This window comes from Phalangium opilio, unplaced genomic scaffold (assembly GCF_054372755.1).
Source record: "Phalangium opilio isolate 3A_F unplaced genomic scaffold, DU_Popi_V2 ptg000390l_1, whole genome shotgun sequence".
Taxonomy (NCBI): Eukaryota; Metazoa; Arthropoda; class Arachnida; order Opiliones; family Phalangiidae; genus Phalangium; species Phalangium opilio.
Window position 1 is genome coordinate 1,014,845 of NW_028324234.1, and position 27,353 is coordinate 1,042,197.

Here is a 27,353-nt window from a genome sequence, read left to right on the forward strand (position 1 = left end):
AAAAATAACTTTTTGACTCGTATCGTCTGCTACCGGTAGCTGACGTGTCTTATTGCTTTAATTTCAATCTTGGACTTTATTGATGTGTAATTTATGGAAATTTAATGTTATTTGTGAAATTTTATTTACAAGATAAGGATATTAGTAACGTAAGTATCAAAATCTAATTATTATTATTATTATAGTTCGTAACGTTCTTTACCTGGGGTCACAATCACACTTGGGTATTATAAATTTGAGACCAAGGCTTACGATGTTCAATCTGTTTCTCCCCAGATTGAATTGATTACAATTTAATTTCCATATTAATTAAACTGTTTAATTTAATTTAATTAACGTAATCATAATTTTATATGAATTAGAGATTAATTTGGGAATAATGCCATCAAGGAGAAATGGCCAACTGTTGGCACGAGTTAACTTTCCTCCGTACTCGGTTCAAGCAATATCGGAGAGACATTTTTTAGTTGCTGGAGGAGGTGGACCCGCAAATACTGGCATTAAAAATATTATAGTAAGTAGATCGCTTCGTTTTTAAATCGTTTAAAGATTTAGAATAAGGGGTTTGTCAAAATTGTGTTCAGTTCATTTGAAATCTCTCTCTAAAATCTCAAAATCTGAAAAACTCGCTACAAAATTTAAATTCCTGATGTCTGAGTTCATAATTAACAATCTCTGATACCTCACTTCAAAATTTAGTCTCCTGATATCTCGCTTTAAAATTAAAAACCTTAAATCTCAACCTTAAAATCTAAAAACTGAAATCTCAACCTTAAAATCTAGAAATACCAAAATCTTGGCCTAAAATATCATAATTTCATAATTTCAAATACCATTTGAACCTCGGAAGTAGAATGCTAAATCTGGAAATCTCATGCAAATATACAAAATCTCATTGAAAATCTTGAAACCTTCAAAATCTCTCTCAAAATATCAAACTCTCTTCAAAAATATTTTAATCTTCAAAATCTGCCTCTAAGCATCAAAAACTCCCTCTTCATGTCAAAATCTCATTGAGAATCTTGAAATCTTTAAAATCTCCCTTTAAATATCAAAAACTTCTTGAAAATCTTGAAATCTCATTAGAAATCTCGAAATCTTTAAAATCTCCCTCTAAATATCAGAATATTATTGAAAATCTCGAAATATTTAAAATCTTCCTCTAAAAATCAAAATCTCTTTGAAAATCTTGAAATCTTTAAAATCTCCCTTTAAATATCAAAAACTTAAATCTTGAAATCTCATTAGAAATCTCGAAACCTTTAAAATCTCCCTCTAAATATCAGAATATTATTGAAAATCTCGAAATATTTAAAATCTTCCTCTAAAAATCAAAATCTCTTTGAAAATCTTGAAATCTTTAAAATCTCCCTTTAAATATCAAAAACTTAAATCTTGAAATCTCATTAGAAATCTCGAAACCTTTAAAATCTCCCTCTAAATATCAGAATATTATTGAAAATCTCGAAATATTTAAAATCTTCCTCTAAAAATCAAGCTCTCTTTGAAAATCTTGAAATCTTCAAAATCCCCCTCTAAATATGAAAATCTCCCTCTAAATATGAAAATCTCCCTCTAAAAATCAAAATCTCTTTGAAAATCTTGAAATCTTCAAAATCACCCTCTAAATATGAAAATCTCTTTAAATATCTTGAAATCTTCAAAATCTCCCTCTAAATATCAAAATGTCATTGAAAACCTTTATATATTCAAAATCTCACTAAAAATCTTTATATATTCAAAATCTCATTTAAATCCTCGAAATCTTCAAAATCTCATTTAAATCCTCGAAATCTTCAAAATCTCATTGAAAATCTTCAAATATTCAAAATCTCATTTAAATCCTCGAAATCTTCAAAATCTACCTCTAAATATCAAAGTCTTATTATAAATCTTGAAATCTCATTGAAAATATTTAAATATTCAAAATCTCCCGCTAAATATCTAAGCCTCGTCCAAAATCTTGAAATCTTCAAAATCTCAGTTTAAATGTCAAAATATTGAAAACGCTTAAAGGTCAAATTCCTAGTTAAACTTTCAAAATCTCAAAATCTCCGTTTACTAAAATGCCAAATGTGAAATTTTAAACCAATGGCCTACATGTTGTCTACAGTTAACCAAAGGCAGCTAGGGAAGTGTACTTTTGGTTTTTATGTCTATATACTTTTGCTTATACTTTGGACGACGCTATAGGATAGGCAACTCCCTATCTCGAACGACAGCTTATTCTGTATATACTCTGTTACAACATCGGTTGGCAGCACGCGCAAAACTATTTCTCTATGTAACGAAGCTTTGTACGTGCTGTCAAGAGACATAAAACTTCAGGATCTTCAGGATTTAAAATATCCTCGAGTTTTTTAGCTCGAGTGCATGGACCTCTAGGCCTTAGTTTCAAATACGTGTGAAATTGCCTACAGCATACTACACGTATTTGAAACTAAGGCCCAGAGGTCCGTGCACTCGAGCTACAAAAAACTCGCGGATATTTTTAATCCTGAAGTTTTTTGTCTCTTGTCTGCACGCACAAAGCTAGGTTGCATAGAGAACTAGCTTTACGCGTGCTGACAACCGATGTTGTAACAGAGTGTATACAGAATAAGCTGTCGTTCGAGATAGGGAGTTGCCTATCCTGTAGAGTGAAAACAAATTTGCTCACGCGCATTCTTTATCCATGATGAGACATCCAGGAAATACTAATTCCGAATGATTTTAAAATTAAAATTAGTTTTATAGATTTAATGGATAATTTGTAGGGATGCAACGATTCGTAATTTTTCGGAATCGGCCGATTCGATGCATCGGTCTCTAAAAAATCGGCTTCGGCCGATTAATCGGCCGAAGCCTCAAGGTTATACGTTTTAGGCATTAGTATAGGAGTACTACTTGTCAAAAATGTCTAAGGACAATAATTTATCTGGTTTGGTTTCCGAGATACCAGTTCATTTAGTTCAACACACATTTTGTCCATTCTTTCTGCTACAACTTGTTTTTGATTAGTTCTTTCTTTGCATTCCGGATAGGAAAAAATAATTTTAAGCGTGAGTTTTAAGTTTCATTTCCTAAAAAAACCCCCTTTCCTTTCTCATCCTTTTAAAAACAAGAAGTAGCATTCAAGACTTCAAGTATTATTACTTTAAGTAAACAAGGGACTGCAGGAATACACGCTAGAGACAATGACACCAAACACATTAGAGGGATAGCTGACAATAATAAAATCCAGACTGTGATAGAGCGACATTGTTTGTGAAACGGGTGGGAACAAAGAGAATATACCAAGAGGAGCAAAAAGTCTAGCCTTCCACAGGGCTTTTGAAAAGCCCGGCCACGGTTTTGGAGTAACTAGATCCGGTTGGGTTGATCTCTGGTTTGACCGTTGACGTACAAAAGGTAATTTTTAAGTAGACGACACGGTCACGTGAACAACCGGAACTTGTTTCTCAAAATCAGTCCCGGTCCCTATTTACAAAGTTACCACTCCTCTTGGTATATTCTCTTTGGTGGGAAGTAGCAGTGAGCACAAATCGAAAGGAGAGTCAAAGATAGAAGGCAAACTATAACGGCCGGGCACCATGGCTCTCCCGCGCACCTACCTCGGCGCACAGCCGAGGAGTAAGACTTCACGTGATCCGTTGAGAAGGAAATTCAAAAAGGGTAAACCCGAAAATACGGTTAGAGGCCCACACTAGACTAGAGAGTGCGCCACGCTCTTAGAGAGCGACTGGTACTGGTAACGTTTTTGAAAGGGGGGCTGACGGAGAATTTGGCTAAATTACGTTATTCATTAAATGGCAAACTTGTTAGTTCCTTTATACTAGCTCAAAAGATTAGATCTAACCAAAAAGAGTCGGCCGAAAAAAATCGGCCGATTACCTTAGAAAAATCGGCCGATTCGATTATTCGGCCAAGTGGCCGATTCTGGCCGAAGCCGATTCTTGGCCGATGCATCGTTGCATCCCTAATAATTTGAAATTAAACCTCCGACCAATCGTGTAACGCCCTGCCTTTTTATTAATAAAATTCTTGTGGCACGTTCCGTGTTGAATGAAATTTATCACGAGATTTGATAAAATTCGCGCGCGACGTGATAATCGTGGCGCGAGACACAGAACGTGCCACGAGAATTTTGTTAACAGGAAGGCAGGGCGTTACGCGATTGGTCGGAGGTCCTTCTTTAAAATTATCCTTAAAATCTGAACCTAATTTGAATTTTAAAATTACTCGGAAGTTTTTCCTGAATGTTTGACTATACAGACAGGTCTTATAATTAGTAGAAGAATCGATATGAAATCACTTGATTTTGCACTTCACCCTCCCTTTAAAGGGATAGTGAAGTGAGATTACAATCGTGTTTTTTTTTGTTTCTTTATTAAATTGCAGGAAATTTACGAATTAGTTCATGATGGATCGTTTTGTCGAGCGCAGTCAGTAACGCATTACGACACGGGGAAGCACGTCATCATGAACTGTTCTGTCATTCACAATGGCAAACATTTTGTCATAGCCGCTGGCATTGGTGGCAGTTGTCAGATTTACCAAATGAAGTACAAAATTGTCAAGGATGATGAAGAATTCCCTATCTCTAATATTCCCAAAGAAAAAGGTATTCATTGTCCCTTTATATTTTCCTAAAATTGAAGGTTTTCTCCTTTATTTTCCTATAATTGAAGGTTTTATCCTATATTTTCCTATAATTGAAGGTTTTATCCTATATTTTCCTAAAATTGAAGGTTTTCTCCTATATTTTCCTATAATTGAAGGTTTTCTCCTATATTTTTCTATAATTGAAGGTTTTATTCTATATTTTCCTATAATTGAAGGTTTTATCCTATATTTTCCTATAATTGAAGGTTTTATCCTATATTTTCCTATAATTGAAGGTTTTATCCTATATTTTCCTATAATTGATATTTTCCTATAATTGCGGGTTTTGTCCCTTATTTTCCTATAATTGCGGGTTTTCTACTTTATTTTCCTATAGTTGCGGGTTTTATCCTATATTTTCCTATAATTGAAGGTTTTATCCTATATTTTCCTATGATTTAAGGGTTTTTTTCCTATATTTTCCTATAATTGAAGGATTAAATTTCCCGTATTTTAAGAGTTAAATTAAACATATTTCAAGGGTAAATAAATCTTAGGCGAATTTGGTCAAAAATGTTGGATTATATGGGACCGCAGGGCCCCCAGAGGTCATATAATTCCTATGAAACCCTATATTTTTGTCAAAACTCTCGAAAATCTTATGAAATCCTATAAAATCCTGTATTTTTGGCAAAACTCGTCTAAAATCCTGTAATTTTGAAATTAAACCAGGACTTTAAAAAAAGAACAAAAAATTAATATTTTATTGTCCTATAAAATCCTATAATTCTGCAAAAACGTCCTGTAAAATCCCATATTTTCACTAAAAAAATACCTATAATTCCTATAAATATTTTAGAAATAAGGCTGAGGGCCCTGGGAAAGTTTTTCAATTATAGGAATTATAGGATCTCTGGGGCCCTGTTGTAAATTGAACTTGGCTTCGTAATATTTACTATTTTTAATTTTAAAAGCCCAAAATAATTAATGGAATAGCGAACTGATTTAAAAATGATCTCAAATCTAAAGAACACCTTACTCTTTTGAGAGTTTAAACTCTTCCGATTCCAAAAATATGCTTAATAAATATTTAAATATGAGGCAAAACACAGAAAAAACACTTCGAAAACTTGAAATTTGGGGGCAAAAGCAAATTTGCGGAGAAGATATTTGGCGGGTTTTTCTCCTTGATACGTCACTCACGGCATCCCGCGGAAAAGCCAAGCGCGCGCGCTCGAGACTCCCGAGGCTACTAATTCCGCGCGAATCTGAATAAAATAGGCTTAACGCGCACGCGGCGACACTAACAGTCGTCACGTGAGCGACATCAAGAGAGAAAATTTCTCCTTACTACGTCATCAAACGAAACAAAATTTAGCTAAGCCTTTTCCAAACACGTTACTTTGATTGAAATATTATAAATTTCTACGAAACCAAATAAAAAAGTAAACATATCATAATAAACTAGATTTTTCAAGGATTTTTTTCGTATTATAAGTTTGTGGATGACGAAAATTATGGCACTAACTCTTTAATAAATTTCTCCAGATAAAACAGACGCATCTGAAAATCAGACCAATTTACGTCATCGTGGTTCAAAAGCCACTAGTTCAGAGGCACAGAACTCTGAGGCATTCCAGTCAGAACCACAGGCTTCAACTACGAATGGTTCCTCTTCAAGCCATAGCAATGGATGCTCACCCGTTCCTCAGATTGGCTTCGATATCCAACCCCTGGACATGATCCAGACCGACTTCAATAGTAACGATGACCCCTTCCAAAAGATCGTTAGGTTTACCATAGACAACTCTGTTATGATTACCGCTGGTTCCGATGGATTCATTCGCACTTGGAAGGTAGGTACCTTTTACCATTTTAGAATCATTTTAATTTTACTGGGATCGAATTAAAATAACCCACAAAATAGACCCTCCATAGGATTAACATTACAGTCAAATTTGTAGGCTCATAACTCTGGTTCTACTAGAGATACAGGGATGCCCTTTGAGTATGTTATAGTCCTATATGTCCCCTTTCCAACGATACTAAAAACTTGGGGTTGGGTCAAACAGGGGCCGAGTAATTAAGCAAAATGTTCCATCCATAGGATTAACATTACACTCAATTTTGGAGGCTCATAACTCTGGTTCTATTAGAGATAGGGAAGTGTCCTTTGAGTATGTTATAGTTCTATTTGTCCCCTTTCTAACGATACTAGAAACTTGGGGTTATGGAAAAAAGGCCCGAGTATTTGAGGAAAGTGTTCCATCCATAGGACTAACATTACGCTATACTTTGGAGGCTTGTAACTCTAGTTCTGTTAGAGATCCGGGGATGTCCTTTGAGTAAGTTATAGTCCTATTTGTCCCCTTTCCAATGATACTAAAAACTTGGGGTTGGGTCAAATAGAGGCCGAGTAATTAAGCAAATTCCATAGGATTAACATTACAGTCAACTTTGGAGGCTCATAACTCTGGTTCTGTTAGAGATCCGGGGATGCCCTTTGAGTATGTTATAGAAATATGTGTCCCCTCTCCAACCATGCTAAAAACTTGGGGTTACGGCAAATAGGGGCCGAGTAATTAAGCAAATTGTTCCCTCCATAGGATTAACATTACAGTCAACTTTGTAGGCTCATAACTCTGGTTCTACTAGAGATACGGGGATGTCCTTTGAGTATGTTATAGAAATATGTGTCCCCTTTCCAACGATACTAAAAACTTGGGGTTGCGGCAAACAGGGGCCGAGTAATTAAGAAAAATGTTCCATCCATAGGATTAACATTACACTATACTTTGGAGGCTTGTAACTCTAGTTCTGTTAGAGATCCGGGGATGTTCTTTGATTATGTTATGGTCCTATTTGTCCCCTTTCCAACGATACTAAAAACTTGGGGTTGGGTCAAACAGGGGCCGAGTAATTAAGCAAATTGTTCCCTCCATTGTCAATTTTGTAGGCTCATAACTCTGGTTCTTTTAGAGATACTGGTAAGTCCTTTGAGGATGTTATGGTCCTATTTGCCCCCCATCCAACCATACTAAAAACTTGGGGTTGTTGGATCAAACAGGGGCCAAGTAATTAAGCAAAATGTTCCCTCCATAGGATAAACATTACACTCAATTTGGAGGCTCATAACTCTGGTTCTTTTAGAGATAGGGGGATGTCCTTTGAGTATGTTATAGAAATATGTGTCCCCTTTCCAACGATACTAAAAACTTGGGGTTGCGGCAAACAGGGGCCGAGTAATTAAGCAAAATGTTCCATCCATAGGATTAACATTACACTATACTTTGGAGGCTTGTAACTCTAGTTCTGTTAGAGATCCGGGGATGTCCTTTGAGTATGTTATAGAAATATGTGTCCCCTTTCCAACGATACTAAAAACTTGGGGTTCCGTCAAACAGGGGCCGGGTAGCTAAGCAAAATGTTCCATCCATAGGATTAACATTACACTCAATTTTGGAGTCTCATAACTCTGGTTCTACTATAGATACGGGGATGTCCTTTGAGTATGTTATAGCACTATTTGTCCCCTTTCTAACGCTACTTAAAACTTGGGGTTGTGTTAACATGGGCCGGGTAGCTAAGCAAAATGTTCCCTCCATAGGATAAACATTACACTCAATTTTGGAGTCTCATAACTCGGGTTCTACTAGAGATACGGGGATGTCCTTTGAGTATGTTATAGCACTATTTGTCCCCTTTCTAACGACATTAAAAACTTGGGGTTACGGCAAACAGGGGCCGAGTATTTAAGGAAAGTGGTCCATCCATAGGATTAACATTACACTCAATTTTGGAGGCTTATAACTCTGGTTCTACTAGAGTTACGGGGATGTCCTTTGAGTATGTTGTAGCATTATTTGTCCCCTTTCCAATGGCACTAAACTTGGGATTGCGTCAAACAGGGGCCGGGTAGTTAGGAAAAGTGTTTTATAACATTCGCTCCGCAGGATACTCCATATATGGTGAAAACCTGGAAATTTTTTTCCAAAAGATTTATATGAACCTTGTTATTTTAAAGAGATGCATACGTTATAAAATTGGGTTTTAAAAAGTGCATTTTAAATTATATCATCATTTTATGATTTTGGTGTTTAAATTATTATCATAAACAAAATGGCGACGTTCAATCTTTGAAACAATTCCTCTTGTATATTTGAACAGTATCCTGAATTCCAACAACTTTACGAGATTGCGGCGCACGGTAATGAAGTCGATGACCTTGACATTAGTCCATCTGGAAATAAAGTAAGATTTCACTATTTGTTCCTAGAGTTTCTTTTAATTGGAATCTTTAAAGGGAGGGTGAAGTGGAAATTCAAATTACTTTTTTATCGTTATTTCCACTAATTATAAGACCATTCTGCATAGTGAAACATTCAGGAAAGAGTCTCCGAATGATTTTAAAATTCAAATTAGGTTCAGATTTTAAGGATAATTAGAAATAAGGACGTCCGACCAATCGCGTAACGCCCTGCCTTTTTATTAACAAAATTCTCGTGGCACGTTCCGTGTTGAATGAAATTTATCGCAAGATTTGATAAAATTTGCGCGCGATGTGAATTTCCAATCGTGGCTCGAGGTGTAGAGCGTGCAACGGAATTTTTGTTAACAGGAAGGCAGGGCGTTACGCGATTGGTCAGAGGTCCTTATTTCAAATTATCCATAAAATCTGAACCTAATTTGAATTTTAAAATCATTCGGAGACTATTTTCTGGATGTTTCACTATGCAGAATGGTCTTGTAATTAGTAGAAGAATCGATTAAAAAGCACTTGATTTTACACTTCACCCTCCCTTTAAGCGGCCGTAGACTTCATACTATTCATACTAATATCTGAATGAATGTAGAGGAATTGGTTTTAAACTTTTTAGTAGCGCCAGTTACTTACTCATTGGTTATTCCATAAGTTTATAAATTATATGTTCCGTTCCATAAGTATGACATTTCCTATACTTCGTAATGCTTACTGAGAGACTTACAGCTTGAGATAACTAGTTCGAGAATTGAAGTCCTACACTCGGTGCAGTTAATTAATTTTGCAGGACTTCCATCTAGGCCCTATTTTAGTCTGCATTACTAAGCCTTTGACAGCAGCGCCTGACCACCAGGCGTATGTCGCTCGCTTTACCTCGAATCTATGACCTACTTAAATCACTTCATGGCAAGCTCCAAACCAGTTTGTAATCAGTGACTAACTTATGGAATGAACATATCACTTATGAACCTATGAACTTATGGCGAGGGGTTCGACATTCCCAAAAATTGTGTACGAGATTTCGCGATTTCGCCAATGATTTCGTGATTTTACGATTTCGCAAAGATTTTGGGATTTCTTCTTTGATTTCGCTATTCCACCAAAGATTTCCGAATTTCCTCTTTAATTTCGCGATTTCCACGAAGATTTCGTGATTTCTTCTTTAATTTCGCCAAAGATCTTCCTGGATTTCGCGATTTCCCCAAAAATTTTGCGATTTATTCTTTGATTTCGCGATTTCGCCAAACATTTCGGGATTTATTCTTTGATTTGGCGATTTCGCCAAACATTTCGGGATTTATTCTTTGATTTGGCGATTTCGCCAAAAATTTCGGGATTTCTTCCTGGATTTCGCGATTTCCCCAAAAATTTCGTAATTTATTCTTTGATTTGGCGATTTCGCCAAAAATTTCGGGATTTCTTCTTTGATTTCGCGATTTCCCCAAAAATTTCGTAATTCTTTGATTTCGCGATTTCGCCAAAAATTTCGGGATTTCTTCTTTGATTCCGCCAAAGATTTCGTGATGTATTTGATTTCGCGATTTCGCCAAAAATTTCGTGATTTTATTCTTTGATTTCGCGATTTCTTTGATTTCACCTAAGAATTTGTGATTTGTTCTTTGATTTCGCAATTTCGCCAAAGATATTCGGGATTTCTTCCTGGATTTCGCCAATGATTTCACCAAAGTTTTCGTGATTTCTTCATTCATTTCACGGTTTCGACAAAGATTTCGCAATTTCCTCTTTCATTTCGTAATTTGTTCAAAGATTTCGCGATTTTGCTTGAAGCGTACGGGATTTCGTGTAAATGTCGGACCCCTTTGATTTTCCTCGCAAAATAAACATGTTTTAGACCTAACTGTATTAAGAGCTAATTTATGTTGCAATTGCACACGCAGATAGTGAGTTGTTCCAGAGATGGACACGCCTATGTCTGGAACCTGTTAGACGGACGCAAAATATCGGAACTAAAATACACCTTGCCAAATGGGGATGAAAAATATAATTTTCGAGGATGCAGGTCAGAATGTTTCTTTTCATCTTGCAATAGTTGATAAGTAACTCATCACAGGACACATGTCCTATATGAATTTTAACTTATTTCCGGCCCTTAATAAGAAAGTGTTCACTTCAAGTATATTCCACTCGATCATGCTTGTTGCTCGAGCAGCCGGCGTGATCGAGTGGGCTATGCTTTAAGGAAATTTGCAGATTTCATTCAGGGTGGGAAATAAGGATTTTTTTTTAAACTGGACACTGGGCCAGCGACCCCTCTGGCCTGGAATAAATAAACTGGTCCATGACCACTGACCAGGGCGCGTCGTCTGCTTTATTGAAGAAGTGGATAGTTAAAATATATTAGATAATGTCTGGACTCTGGAAACCCTTGAATTTTCTTAGTGGTCCGATTTAATTTTTAAACTGATCCAGGCAATTTTTAAACTGGTCATTTGCCCTGTGCCACCGCCTTATTTCCCACGCTGACGCGAGTTGCTTTGCATTGTCGAGTGCGTGATGGAGTGGGCTATGCCCGGAGTCCCAACCCCCGCGACCAGTCTGGGAAATAAGAATATTTTTTAAACTAGTCCTTGGGACCAGTGACCACCTAGTGTCCGAAATAATTAACTGGTCTCCGGACTGGTCCCAGCCTTTGTTCTCCTATAGCTTTAAAATTAGTAAACCGGTCCCGAGGACCAGTAACCCCCACTAATTGAATTTAAAAACTAGTCCAAGCAATTAATAAACTGGTCCCGAGGACCAGTAACCCCCACTTTTTGAATTAAAAAACTAGTCCAAGCAATTAATAAACTGGTCCCGAGGACCAGTAAACCCCACTTCTTGAATTTAAAAACTAGTCCAAGCAATTAATAAACTGGTCCCGAGGACCAGTAACCCCCACTTCTTGAATTTAAAAACTAGTCCAAGCAATTAATAAACTGGTCCCGAGGACCAGTAACCCCCACTTCTGGGTTAGCTTATGGCAGAGCTGAATTGGTTAAGCCGCGTTTACACTAGACACTTTGAAACTTTATGGAAAAGTGTAACCCAGTTTAAAAAAAACTATTGAGACTCTTTGGCGTTCCCCGAGACTCTTTGGCGTTCCCCGAGACTCTTTGGCGTTCCCCCGAGACTCTTTGGCGTTCCCCCGAGACTCTTTGGCGTTCCCCCGAGACTCTTTGGCGTTCCCCCGAGACTCTTTGGCGTTCCCCCGAGACTCTTTGGCGTTCCCCCGAGACTCTTTGGCGTTCCCCCGAGACTCTTTGGCGTTCCCCGAGACTCTTTGGCGTTCCCCGAGACTCTTTGGCGTTCCCCCGAGACTCTTTGGCGTTCCCCCGAGACTCTTTGGCGTTCCCCGAGACTCTTTGGCGTTCCCCCGAGACTCTTTGGCGTTCCCCGAGACTCTTTGGCGTTCCCCCGAGACTCTTTGGCGTTCCCCCGAGACTCTTTGGCGTTCCCCGAGACTCTTTGGCGTTCCCCGAGACTCTTTGGCGTTCCCCCGAGACTCTTTGGCGTTCCCCGAGACTCTTTGGCGTTCCCCGAGACTCTTTGGCGTTCCCCCGAGACTCTTTGGCGTTCCCCCGAGACTCTTTGGCGTTCCCCCGAGACTCTTTGGCGTTCCCCCGAGACTCTTTGGCGTTCCCCCGAGACTCTTTGGCGTTCCCCGAGACTCTTTGGCGTTCCCCGAGACTCTTTGGCGTTCCCCGAGACTCTTTGGCGTTCCCCCGAGACTCTTTGGCGTTCCCCCGAGACTCTTTGGCGTTCCCCCGAGACTCTTTGGCGTTCCCCCGAGACTCTTTGGCGTTCCCCCGAGACTCTTTGGCGTTCCCCCGAGACTCTTTGGCGTTCCCCCGAGACTCTTTGGCGTTCCCCCGAGACTCTTTGGCGTTCCCCCGAGACTCTTTGGCGTTCCCCCGAGACTCTTTGGCGTTCCCCCGAGACTCTTTGGCGTTCCCCCGAGACTCTTTGGCGTTCCCCCGAGACTCTTTGGCGTTCCCCCGAGACTCTTTGGCGTTCCCCCGAGACTCTTTGGCGTTCCCCCGAGACTCTTTGGCGTTCCCCCGAGACTCTTTGGCGTTCCCCCGAGACTCTTTGGCGTTCCCCCGAGACTCTTTGGCGTTCCCCCGAGACTCTTTGGCGTTCCCCCGAGACTCTTTGGCGTTCCCCCGAGACTCTTTGGCGTTCCCCCGAGACTCTTTGGCGTTCCCCCGAGACTCTTTGGCGTTCCCCCGAGACTCTTTGGCGTTCCCCCGAGACTCTTTGGCGTTCCCCCGAGACTCTTTGGCGTTCCCCCGAGACTCTTTGGCGTTCCCCCGAGACTCTTTGGCGTTCCCCCGAGACTCTTTGGCGTTCCCCGAGACTCTTTGGCGTTCCCCGAGACTCTTTGGCGTTCCCCCGAGACTCTTTGGCGTTCCCCCGAGACTCTTTGGCGTTCCCCCGAGACTCTTTGGCGTTCCCCGAGACTCTTTGGCGTTCCCCGAGACTCTTTGGCGTTCCCCCGAGACTCTTTGGCGTTCCCCCGAGACTCTTTGGCGTTCCCCCGAGACTCTTTGGCGTTCCCCCGAGACTCTTTGGCGTTCCCCCGAGACTCTTTGGCGTTCCCCCGAGACTCTTTGGCGTTCCCCCGAGACTCTTTGGCGTTCCCCCGAGACTCTTTGGCGTTCCCCCGAGACTCTTTGGCGTTCCCCCGAGACTCTTTGGCGTTCCCCCGAGACTCTTTGGCGTTCCCCCGAGACTCTTTGGCGTTCCCCCGAGACTCTTTGGCGTTCCCCCGAGACTCTTTGGCGTTCCCCCGAGACTCTTTGGCGTTCCCCCGAGACTCTTTGGCGTTCCCCCGAGACTCTTTGGCGTTCCCCCGAGACTCTTTGGCGTTCCCCCGAGACTCTTTGGCGTTCCCCCGAGACTCTTTGGCGTTCCCCCGAGACTCTTTGGCGTTCCCCCGAGACTCTTTGGCGTTCCCCCGAGACTCTTTGGCGTTCCCCCGAGACTCTTTGGCGTTCCCCCGAGACTCTTTGGCGTTCCCCCGAGACTCTTTGGCGTTCCCCCGAGACTCTTTGGCGTTCCCCCGAGACTCTTTGGCGTTCCCCGAGACTCTTTGGCGTTCCCCGAGACTCTTTGGCGTTCCCCCGAGACTCTTTGGCGTTCCCCCGAGACTCTTTGGCGTTCCCCCGAGACTCTTTGGCGTTCCCCGAGACTCTTTGGCGTTCCCCGAGACTCTTTGGCGTTCCCCCGAGACTCTTTGGCGTTCCCCCGAGACTCTTTGGCGTTCCCCCGAGACTCTTTGGCGTTCCCCCGAGACTCTTTGGCGTTCCCCCGAGACTCTTTGGCGTTCCCCCGAGACTCTTTGGCGTTCCCCCGAGACTCTTTGGCGTTCCCCCGAGACTCTTTGGCGTTCCCCCGAGACTCTTTGGCGTTCCCCCGAGACTCTTTGGCGTTCCCCCGAGACTCTTTGGCGTTCCCCCGAGACTCTTTGGCGTTCCCCCGAGACTCTTTGGCGTTCCCCCGAGACTCTTTGGCGTTCCCCCGAGACTCTTTGGCGTTCCCCCGAGACTCTTTGGCGTTCCCCCGAGACTCTTTGGCGTTCCCCCGAGACTCTTTGGCGTTCCCCCGAGACTCTTTGGCGTTCCCCCGAGACTCTTTGGCGTTCCCCCGAGACTCTTTGGCGTTCCCCCGAGACTCTTTGGCGTTCCCCCGAGACTCTTTGGCGTTCCCCCGAGACTCTTTGGCGTTCCCCCGAGACTCTTTGGCGTTCCCCCGAGACTCTTTGGCGTTCCCCCGAGACTCTTTGGCGTTCCCCCGAGACTCTTTGGCGTTCCCCCGAGACTCTTTGGCGTTCCCCGAGACTCTTTGGCGTTCCCCGAGACTCTTTGGCGTTCCCCCGAGACTCTTTGGCGTTCCCCCGAGACTCTTTGGCGTTCCCCGAAACTCACTGAGACTGTTTTAAATTTGAATTCCGTAGGTACGGGATTGTTGAGAATGATAAAAACAATTTCCGTCTATTCACAACATTGATTCCAAAGATACGCAAGAAACCTTTGCTGCCATGTTACATTTTGAAATGGGATACGCAAAAATACGTCTTAGAAAAATTCGTTTCTACCGGCACTGATATGCTCTCGGCTTTAACTGTGAGGTAATTATATTTAAGTTGTTCATTAATGATAATATTTTTGTAAATTTGTCCTTCTTTACTACCGTAATTAAATTAAATATAAGTCTGAATCGTCTTAGTGAGGAAATTTTGCCAAAAGAAAAGGCTTTAAGTAAACAGGGTTCATACAAACCTGGAAAACCGGGGCAACCTGGAAAATCAGGGAAATAAATAGTTGACAAAAACCTCAGGGAAAACTCAGGGAAATTTAGAATTTTTAGTAAAATTCAGGGAAATTTGCGACAAACAGGGGCCGTGTAATTAAGCAAAATGTTCGTGAACATCCCCTCCATAGGATTAACATTACACTATACTTTGGAGGCTCGTAACTCTGGTTCTACTTGAGATACAAGGATGTCCTTTGAGTATGTTATAGTCCAATTCGCCCCCCATCCTCCTTCGTTAACATTTGCTCCATAGGATACTCCATATAGGGGAAAAACTCAGGGAAATTTGTTTTCCCAAAGTTGTATGAACCCTGAACTGTAAAATAATTAGGCTTAAAGGAATGGTTCACCCATAAACCTTTTTGTCTCTTAGCGTCAATAGTACTTTTATAAAGATAGTGGTACCAAGAAGTGATATCTAGTTTACTAGGGAGAAGGTATAAGATGCCTAAGTATTCGCGCGCCATAATCCCAGTCCCCCTTTCAAAATACAGGGGGGGGGGCGTAAAAGGAGGCCGGGCTATTTTGCCTCTCCTCAGTCGGAAAATATGATTGTAATTTTCGTCATTCGCGTCGCGCTGACATGAGTTTTCAAGAACCAATGAGATGCTGGTTGTAATTTAGAGGTGGCGGGGATTAACTACGGACCTACTATACGTTTGGACTGGAGATAAAGCTGCATGAAATGTGACGAATTTAAACCTACTCCCTAATAAACTAGATATCACTTCTTGGTGGTACTACTGAAATTTAATTAGTAACGATAGTTTTCATTTTATAATTAAAATAAAATTTTATATGGACATCACCATTAACCCCTATCTCTAAACCTGCGAGATGATTGGCTGGATGAGATAGGCGTTTAGCCAATGAGATTTTTGCACTCCCAAGTAGAAGATTTTAGCTTTTTTTTTTTTGCATCAAAATGGTTACGATTAATGAGATAGAATATGTGTATTAAACCTAGAGTTGCAATTCAAATCGGCTTACCGCGAAACACATTGGTTTTATCAAGCACGTTTATCAAAATATGACAGCGCCATCTCTGCGCCTCTAGCGGAACTAATTACAACTTTTACTCGCTTATTTGCAATCAGAAACATCGTTATGATTTTTATTTCATCTATTTATTACATTAAAAAGGACTAGAATTTTTATTATTTAACTTGCTTATTTTATTTAACACGTTTAATTATTAAAAATTATCTTGACAGCTTGGTACGCAGATCATAGCACTAATAATAAAGTTCTTCAAATGATTAATAGGTGGCGCCACCCATATTTGATTAAGATTCATGCTCGACAAAAAGTGTATCGCGAAACGTCGATCTCGAGATCCCACGTTACGACTCTAGCATACATATATTCTATTTCATTGGTTAAGATCTGCCACGATTCGCTAGCGTACTAGGCCTTGGCTACGGGCGCTACCAACGTAACTTGTCGCCGGTCGAGCGCTCAAACGCGTAATAGTCGAGTTTACTTTTTAGTAGAAGCTTGTCCTATAGATACCTCGGGCAATGAGATTGAGGACTGAAGTAATATATGAGAGTGACGTATCGCACTCTCTCTGGCTTTGCGGAAAAAGCACCATACAGGCGCTATAAGGTCCTCAATGCAATTAGTTTTACTGATTTTATTTAAAATATACTTAAAGTGTTAGTGACATAATTTTCGTCACCCACAAACTTAAAATGCTAAAAAAATCCTTGAAAAATCTAGTTTATTGTGATATGTTTACTTTTGTATTTGGTTTCGTAGAAATTTTTAAAATTGCAATCAAAGTTTTGTGTTTGGAAAAGGCCTAGTTAAAATTTTGTTTCGCTTGATGACGTAGTAAGGAGAAACTTTCACTCTAGATTTCACTCACGTGACGCCTATAAGTGTCTCAGCGCCGCGTTAAGCCTATTTTATTCAGATTCGCGCGGCATTAGTAGACTCGGGAGTCTCGGGCGCGGGCGCTTGGCTTTTCCGCGAGATGCCGTGAGTGACGTAGCAAGGAGAAAACCCGCCAAAAATCTTCTCCGCAAAATTTGCTTTTGCCCCCCAAATTTCAAGTTTTCAAAGTGTTTTTTTCTGTGTTTTCCCTCATATTTATATATTTATCAAGCATATTTTTGGAATCAGAAGAGTTTAAACTCTCAAAAAAGTAAGGTTTTCTTTAGATTTGAGATAATTTTTAAATCACGTCGCTATTCCTTTAATGTAAAAAATTTTTCAACTCTCGAAATCTTGGTTTTGGGTGTAATTAAAGGGATTAAAGCAAAAACGTTTATGGGTGAACCATTCCTTCTGGTTTGGCAGCCAGTCGTGATCTGCTTCTGGTTCCCACCGGTCGCGAGCTGAGCCCAGGGCCGGAATAAGCAATTTTGCACCCGGGGGCCGAGATAATGTGCGCCCCCTTAAGTCGAAATAATGAAACAGCAAATGTTGCTAAGCTGGGGAATAGTTTAACTCAATGTGCCCCCAACAAGCGTTGCGCCCGTGGGCCAGTACCCCCTCGTCCCTCTTTAATCCGGCCCTGACTATAACATACTCAAAGGGCATTTCCCTATCTCTAGTAGAACCAGAGTTATGAGCCTCCAAATTTGGGTGTAATGCTCTTCCTTTGGACGGTCTGTTTATGAACATTTTCCTCAATTACTTAGCAACTGTTTGCTCAATCCCGAAGTTTTTTTAGTATGGTTGGATGGGGGGGCAAATAGGACTATAACGTACTCAAAGGAGATCCCCGGATCTCTAGTAGAACCAGAGTTATGAGCCTCCAAAGTTGGGTGTAATGCTATTCCTATGGAGAGTATGTTTATGAACATTTTTCTCAATTACTCGGTCCCCAAGTTTTTACTATGGTTGGATGGGGGCAAATAGGACTACAACGTACTCAAAGGAGATCCCCGGATCTCTAGTAGAACCAGAGCTATGAGCCTCCAAAGATTAGTGTAATGCTATTAATATGGAGGGGGGTATGTTTGTGACACTTTCCTCAATTAATTGGCCCCTACTTACTCGATCCCAAAGATTTTAGTATGGTTGGATCAAGGAACATGGAGATGGGGAAGTTTGGTCAGTATAGGAATCTCTCTTCACGAAATGTAGCAGGTCACATGACTTATATTCGGCGTTAGTTTGAACTGCGCAGGAACCCGGTAGTTCCGCCTATCCTCAGCACGATGCGCGGGAAAAGTGTGGCGCATGCGCACATGCACATCCACGCCGAAAACGGGATTTTTGGGCGACCGGAGTTATAGCGTTACACGAAACTTCCCTATCTCCATCTTCCTTGGTTGGATTGGGAACTCAATGCGCCCCCAAGAAGCCTTGCGCCCAGGGGCCAGTGCCCCCTCGCCCCCTCCCCCTTTAATCCGGCCCTGGCTGAGCCTATGTTTATGACCCTTCATTTATTACAGCGATGATGGTAGATTTCTTGGACTGGGCACTTTGAACGGAACGGTGGATATCTACATCGCCTTCAGCCTACAGAGATTGTACCACTTACCAAACGCCCACAGTTTCTTCGTTACCGGTCTGGAATTCCTGAAGTCAGCCGAAGAAACTAAACGCATAACGGGAGATCAAGATGTCTCCCTCATTAGCGTCTCTGTTGATAATCACATCACAATTCATCATGTTCCTAAGCAAGGTAAATGAACTACGCCTACTTGCTTCATTTAGCCTAAAATTAATCTTACAAATTATGGGAAAAACTGGGTCTGCGAAATTCAATTTGAGTATATTATCAAAAGGGAATAATTCACAAAAGGGGATAATGGACAAAAAAGGGGATAATGGACAAAAAAGGGGATAATGGACAAAAAAGGGGATAATGGACAAAAAAGGGGATAATGGACAAAAAAGGGGATAATGGACAAAAGGGGATAATGGACAAAAAAGGGGATAATGGACAAAAGGGGATAATGGACAAAAGGGGATAATAGACAAAAGGGGATAATGGACAAAAGGGGATAATGGACAAAAAAGGGGATAATGGACAAAAAAGGGGATAATGGACAAAAAAGGGGATAATGGACAAAAAAGGGGATAATGGACAAAAAAGGGGATAATGGACAAAAAAGGGGATAATGGACAAAAAAGGGGATAATGGACAAAAAAGGGGATAATGGACAAAAAAGGGGATAATGGACAAAAAAGGGGATAATGGACAAAAAAGGGGATAATGGACAAAAAAGGGGATAATGGACAAAAAAGGAGATAATGGACAAAAAAGGGGATAATGGACAAAAAAGGGGATAATGGACAAAAAAGGGGATAATGGACAAAAGGGGATAATGGACAAAAGGGGATAATAGACAAAAGGGGATAATGGACAAAAGGGGATAATGGACAAAAGGGGATAATGGACAAAAAAGGGGATAATGGACAAAAAAGGGGATAATGGACAAAAAAGGGGATAATGGACAAAAAAGGGGATAATGGACAAAAAAGGGGATAATGGACCAAAAAAGGGGATAATGGACAAAAAAGGGGATAATGGACAAAAAAGGGGATAATGGACAAAAAAGGGGATAATGGACAAAAAAGGGGATAATGGACAAAAAAGGGGATAATGGACAAAAAAGGGGATAATGGACAAAAAAGGGGATAATGGACAAAAAAGGGGATAATGGACAAAAAAGGGGATAATGGACAAAAAAGGGGATAATGGACAAAAAAGGGGATAATGGACAAAAAAGGGGATAATGGACCAAAAAAGGGGATAATGGACCAAAAAAGGGGATAATGGACCAAAAAAGGGGATAATGGACAAAAAAGGGGATAATGGACAAAAAAGGGGATAATGGACAAAAAAGGGGATAATGGACAAAAAAGGGGATAATGGACCAAAAAAGGGGATAATGGACCAAAAAAGGGGATAATGGACAAAAAAGGGGATAATGGACAAAAAAGGGGATAATGGACAAAAAAGGGGATAATGGACAAAAAAGGGGATAATGGACAAAAAAGGGGATAATGGACAAAAAAGGGGATAATGGACAAAAAAGGGGATAATGGACCAAAAAGGGGATAATGGACAAAAAAGGGGATAATGGACAAAAAAGGGGATAATGGACAAAAAAGGGGATAATGGACAAAAAAGGGGATAATGGACAAAAAAGGGGATAATGGACAAAAAAGGGGATAATGGACAAAAAAGGGGATAATGGACAAAAAAGGGGATAATGGACAAAAAAGGGGATAATGGACAAAAAAGGGGATAATGGACAAAAAAGGGGATAATGGACAAAAAAGGGGATAATGGACAAAAAAGGGGATAATGGACAAAAAAGGGGATAATGGACAAAAAAGGGGATAATGGACAAAAAAGGGGATAATGGACAAAAAAGGGGATAATGGACAAAAAAGGGGATAATGGACAAAAAAGGGGATAATGGACAAAAAAGGGGATAATGGACAAAAAAGGGGATAATGGACAAAAAAAGGGGATAATGGACAAAAAAGGGGATAATGGACAAAAAAGGGGATAATGGACAAAAAAGGGGATAATGGACAAAAAAGGGGATAATGGACCAAAAAAGGGGATAATGGACCAAAAAAGGGGATAATGGACCAAAAAAGGGGATAATGGACAAAAAAGGGGATAATGGACAAAAAAGGGGATAATAGACAAAAGGAGATAATGGACAAAAGGGGATAATGGACAAAAAAGGGGATAATGGACAAAAAAGGGGATAATGGACAAAAAAGGGGATAATGGACAAAAAAGGGGATAATGGACAAAAAAGGGGATAATGGACAAAAAAGGGGATAATGGACAAAAAAGGGGATAATGGACAAAAAAGGGGATAATGGACAAAAAAGGGGATAATGGACAAAAAAGGGGATAATGGACAAAAAAGGGGATAATGGACAAAAAAGGGGATAATGGACAAAAAAGGGGATAATGGACAAAAAAGGGGATAATGGACAAAAAAGGGGATAATGGACAAAAAAGGGGATAATGGACAAAAAAGGGGATAATGGACAAAAAAGGGGATAATGGACCAAAAAAGGGGATAATGGACCAAAAAAGGGGATAATGGACCAAAAAAGGGGATAATGGACAAAAAAGGGGATAATGGACAAAAAAGGGGATAATGGACAAAAAGGGGATAATGGACCAAAAAAGGGGATAATGGACCAAAAAAGGGGATAATGGACAAAAAAGGGGATAATGGACAAAAAAGGGGATAATGGACAAAAAAGGGGATAATGGACAAAAAAGGGGATAATGGACAAAAAAGGGGATAATGGACAAAAAAGGGGATAATGGACAAAAAAGGGGATAATGGACCAAAAAGGGGATAATGGACCAAAAAGGGGATAATGGACAAAAAAGGGGATAATGGACAAAAAAGGGGATAATGGACAAAAAAGGGGATAATGGACAAAAAAGGGGATAATGGACAAAAAAGGGGATAATGGACAAAAAAGGGGATAATGGACTAAAAAGGGGATAATGGACAAAAAAGGGGATAATGGACAAAAAAGGGGATAATGGACAAAAAAGGGGATAATGGACAAAAAAGGGGATAATGGACAAAAAAGGGGATAATGGACAAAAAAGGGGATAATGGACAAAAAAGGGGATAATGGACAAAAAAGGGGATAATGGACAAAAAAGGGGATAATGGACAAAAAAGGGGATAATGGACAAAAAAGGGGATAATGGACAAAAAAGGGGATAATGGACAAAAAAGGGGATAATGGACAAAAAAGGGGATAATGGACAAAAAAGGGGATAATGGACAAAAAAGGGGATAATGGACAAAAAAGGGGATAATGGACAAAAAAGGGGATAATGGACAAAAAAGGGGATAATGGACAAAAAAGGGGATAATGGACCAAAAAAGGGGATAATGGACCAAAAAAGGGGATAATGGACCAAAAAAGGGGATAATGGACCAAAAAAGGGGATAATGGACAAAAAAGGGGATAATGGACAAAAAAGGGGATAATGGACAAAAAAGGGGATAATGGACAAAAAAGGGGATAATGGACAAAAAAGGGGATAATGGACAAAAAAGGGGATAATGGACAAAAAAGGGGATAATGGACAAAAAAGGGGATAATGGACAAAAAAGGGGATAATGGACAAAAAAGGGGATAATGGACAAAAAAGGGGATAATGGACAAAAAAGGGGATAATGGACCAAAAAAGGGGATAATGGACCAAAAAAGGGGATAATGGACCAAAAAAGGGGATAATGGACCAAAAAAGGGGATAATGGACCAAAAAAGGGGATAATGGACCAAAAAAGGGGATAATGGACCAAAAAAGGGGATAATGGACCAAAAAAGGGGATAATGGACCAAAAAAGGGGATAATGGACCAAAAAAGGGGATAATGGACCAAAAAAGGGGATAATGGACCAAAAAAGGGGATAATGGACCAAAAAAGGGGATAATGGACCAAAAAAGGGGATAATGGACCAAAAAAGGGGATAATGGACCAAAAAAGGGGATAATGGACCAAAAAAGGGGATAATGGACAAAAAAGGGGATAAAGGACAAAAAAGGGGATAAAGGACAAAAAAGGGGATAAAGGACAAAAAAGGGGATAATGGACAAAAAAGGGGATAATGGACAAAAAAGGGGATAATGGACCAAAAAAGGGGATAATGGACCAAAAAAGGGGATAATGGACCAAAAAAGGGGATAATGGACCAAAAAAGGGGATAATGGACCAAAAAAGGGGATAATGGACCAAAAAAGGGGATAATGGACCAAAAAAGGGGATAATGGACCAAAAAAGGGGATAATGGACCAAAAAAGGGGATAATGGACCAAAAAAGGGGATAATGGACCAAAAAAGGGGATAATGGACAAAAAAGGGGATAATGGACAAAAAAGGGGATAATGGACAAAAAAGGGGATAAAGGACAAAAAAGGGGATAAAGGACAAAAAAGGGGATAATGGACAAAAAAGGGGATAATGGACAAAAAAGGGGATAATGGACAAAAAAGGGGATAATGGACAAAAAAGGGGATAATAGAAGAAGGATAACACTGCATCCTCTTAATACTTAAGTTATGTAGCATGATTCTTCCCACCCGAGGGAGCCATTTTTGTTTGCTCATCAAACATCATATGGGTAGCTATCGCACCGTGCTAGGGTCAATTCTATAACTGTTTGGTATTTACTAAATCCTCAGCAATCAAGTAGGCATAAACATTGATTGTCTTGACGTGGCTGGGACAAAAACACACACAGCGCATGCGCCTTGAAAAAAAGTGAAGCAATAGTAGAGTAATGCGCGGAAGCCAAAGTGCGTTCGAGGGGTCGGACGTCTGACATTTGTGGGTACGGGGTTTTGAGATATTTAAAAAATCTTCGCATCTTATTCGAGATAGAGATTCCGGAGCCTCCGAGATGATCTAGGCCCGTGCGCGTCGATTATTATGTGGGGAAATATCCGGTTTCATAGAGGAAATATTTTTACCCTATATGTGTTCTAGATGGCGCTTTTATTACAGTTGCGAAGGGGGTCTTCCGTAAATTGGCGTTGATATTTTAGGGGCCAATTATAAAAATTTTATGAAAGAGAAAGGTTTCACCCTTAAATTAACGTTATTGTTTTAGGGGCTATTTACTTTTATTGAATCTTTTGGTTAGATTGTGTGGACAACAAAGTTATTTATGAGATTTTAACATTGTTTTTTAGTAAAACAAAACTTCTTTAAGTTGCTAATTCACTGCCTTAAATTTTCTAAAACATTTTCTTACTATCCGTGACCTCGGTTTCACCGCTCTACGCCTATGTCTGGCCCTAATAATGTAGCAGTCGACGGGGTCACGCGGCTGAACTAATTTTTATTTCACGATACTAAGAGCGCCCCCAAACGAGAAAACACGGCGAACTAAATTAGTCAAAAAAATATTCTCTCTTCGCGATAGGCACGGGCCTAGATCATTTCGGAGGCTCCGGTTTTAAGATACGTTATTCCTAATAGGCTTAAAAGTATTTTATACGTTTGAATTCTAGCTTTAACAATTTTTGGTAATTTAGGACATATAAGGCGATAGGCACGGGCCTAGATCATCTCGGAGGCTTCCGTATCTCTAATAGAACCAGAGTTATGAGCCTCCAAAATATAGTGTGAAAAATTCAGTGTTAACTTTATGGATTGAATGTTTATGAACATACTGTTTGATATTGAATTTCATCTCTACAAAGATGAAACTTTACGAATCTTTTTTTAGAAATTGCTATAAAATTTTGGAAGGGGGCTACGAGCAATTTTTGGTAGGGTTTAGGGATTATTTTCAGGGGGCAAAGTTTGAAAATGGGGAGGGGATATAGCCTCCCCTCCCCAAAGAAAAAATTGGCCTAGTGACGCCACTGCGCGTATTACACGGCGCCAGCAAGTTTCAAATTTTCAATAGGATAAAAGGCTTAGCGAATATGTATACTTAAAAAAATAAGTAAAATCATAAGTTTATAAGATATGTTAATGTTCCATAAGTATGCCACTATCTCTACTTCGTAATGCTAGAGATTTAATGAGAGCTAGTCCAAGAACGACGCGAGAATTGACTACACTCGGTTTTGCAGTCCATCCTCCTATTTAGTCTATACTAAGCCTTTGATAGCGCCTCACCAGGCGTCAATTTACGAGAATCTATGACGTTTCGCCTACGTCACTTCATGACAAGCTCTCATTAACGAGTGACTCGCCTACGTCACTTCATGACAAGCTCTCATTAACAAGTGACACACTTATGGAACATAGCTTATAAACTTATGGTAAAATCAAGAATTGATATCTAGTTTATTAGGGAGAAGGTATAAATTCGCCACATTTCCAGCTTCCTCTCCAGTCCAAACGTAGGTCCGGAGTTAATCCCCGCCTCTAAATTACAACCAGCATCTCATTGGTTCTTGAAAACTCACGTCAGCGCGACGCGAATGACGAAAATTACGTATTTTCCGACTGAGGAGAGGCGAAATAGCCCGGCCTCCTTTTACGTCCCCCCTTATATTTTGAAATGGGGACTTTGACTATGGCGCACGAATACTTAGGCATCTTATACCTTCTCCCTAATAAACTAGATATCACTGTGGGGTGGCGTAGCGGTTAGCGCTTTCGCCTCGCAGCAAGAGAATCCCGGGTTCGATCCCGGACTGTGGCACCGGGTGAACATCTGGGAACAAATCCTTCTGCGTAGAGTTTGCAAGTTCTCTCCCCGCTTGTTAAAAGGAGTTTTCCTCCGCGGTCTAACCCGGTTTCTCCTTTCCATCAAAACTTGCAGAGGTTAACGGTAATAGTTAGTATAGGGCGCTGTCGGTTAGCTGTGGCATAGGGGCTAGCCACCACCCCTCTATGCATTGTAAAGGGACCCACCTGTAAACAAGTCACAGGCTTAGTGTGGAAATCCCTTCATAGGCAAAGCTTAGATTAAAATTACGTATTTTCCGACTGAGGAGAGGCGAAATAGCTCGGCCTTCTTTTACGTCCCCCCTTATATTTTGCAAGGGGGACTGGGACTATGGCGCGCCAATACTTAGGCATCTTATACCTTCTCCCTAATAAACTAGATATCACTTCTTGTTAAAATAAATATATATTTTGTGTTTTATATCTATGTACTTTTGCTCTCACCTACTTAACGCTCCAATCATTTGACCTATACTGGTCCTTTATTTACACGTCCTTTCTTGTTTCTTTTAGGAACAACAGGCCTGGTTGGAACAGTGGTTTTCTTCGTGATATTTCTATTGTTAATTTATGTCTTATTAGATTTTCTAAATTTATAGAGTAGAATGTTATTCCAATTTTAATTAGTCTATTTATATCACAGATCACTATTAATGTATTATAAATGGTTTTACTGAATTGGGTGCGAGCAATTCTCGCATTTGCACCATCCTTAATTGTTTTCCGTTATGGGCTCATGAAATTGTAATAAAATATAAAAAAATTGTTATCAATTGCCGAACGCTTTCTCTTGTTTATCGCATTCCTTCAAAGTGTTAGTGACATAATTTTCGTCATCCACAAACTTAAGATGTGACAACAATCCTTGAAAAACCTAGTTTATTATGATATGTATACTTTTTTATTTGGTTTCGAAGCAATTTATAAAATTGCAATCAAAGTATTGTGTTTGGAAAAAGCCTAGTTAAAATTTTGTTTCGTTCGATGACGTAGAAAGTAGAAATTTTCTCTCTAGATGTCGCTCACGTGACGCCTAGCTGTTAGTGTCTCCGTGCCGCGATAAGCCTATTTTATTCAGATTCGCACGGCATTAGTAGACTCGGGAGTCTCTGGCGCTCACGCTTGGCTTTTCCGCGAGATGCCGTGAGTGACGTAGCAAGGAGAAAAACCCACCAAAAAACTTCTCCGCAAATTTGCTTTTGCCCCCCCCCCCCAAAGTTTTCAAAGTGTTTTTTCTGTGTTTTCCCTCATATTTAAATATTTATTAAGCAAATTTTTGGAATCAGAAGAGTTTAAACTCTCAAAAAAAGTAAGGTTTTCTTTAGATTTGAGATAATTTTTAAACCACGTCACTATTCCTTTAATAATGATAATCTAAGTTTTATCTACGAAGTCAAGTCTAAAACCATTGAGAACAAATAGAAGGGAGAGTCGAAGAGTCCAAATTTTCCGCGAGGGGTTAGTCACTTGAATAATCAGGTGTACAAAACCGCAGAAATCGATTACTTGATTTCTAGAACTCTTAGGAAATCATCAGTAATCAAAATCATTCTTGTGGGTAATCAACGGTTTTGAGAAATCTCCCATAATCACTGGAAATCTTGAGTAAATCAGAAATAATCACATGATTTACAAGTAATCTTGTGTAAACACCTCGGTAATCACACCTTTCGTGAAATAGTCACACATAATCAATCGAAGAATTCGAAAATCCAAAATAAAAATCGTAATCAGTTGAAACCGAAATAATCACTGCATTCATCGTAATTAACGTAGGATCCAGTGCTAAATACGGCATTCACCATAATATCACCGGAATTCATTGGAATTCAAACAGAAATCACGAGTAATCTCCGGCAATAACTTGAAATCAGTGTAAAGATTATGGAAATCACCTAAAATTATCGTAATCAGGGAAGTCAAGGAATTCGTTCAGTAATCAACGGAATTGACTTGCCTCTCGATTCTCCGTCAGCCCCTGTTGAAGACTGGACGCAATTATAGTCAACAAAAATAACGTTTATTATTACACCGCCA

The 27,353-nt window shown here is 40.2% G+C and overlaps 1 protein-coding gene across 1 annotated transcript; it reads left to right on the forward strand.

Moving 5' to 3' along the window:
- Positions 1 to 13: 13 nt before the first annotated feature.
- Positions 14 to 26,097, forward strand: LOC149594169 (guanine nucleotide-exchange factor SEC12). Its single transcript, XM_089861232.1, has 9 exons — positions 14 to 149; positions 363 to 514; positions 4,381 to 4,603; positions 6,133 to 6,440; positions 8,752 to 8,835; positions 10,744 to 10,865; positions 14,802 to 14,975; positions 18,568 to 18,800; positions 25,830 to 26,097. The coding sequence occupies exons 2-9, from the start codon at positions 380 to 382 to the stop codon at positions 25,913 to 25,915; spliced, it is 1,365 nt and encodes a 454-aa protein (XP_089717358.1). The 5' UTR covers positions 14 to 149; positions 363 to 379; the 3' UTR covers positions 25,916 to 26,097.
- Positions 26,098 to 27,353: the final 1,256 nt, after the last annotated feature.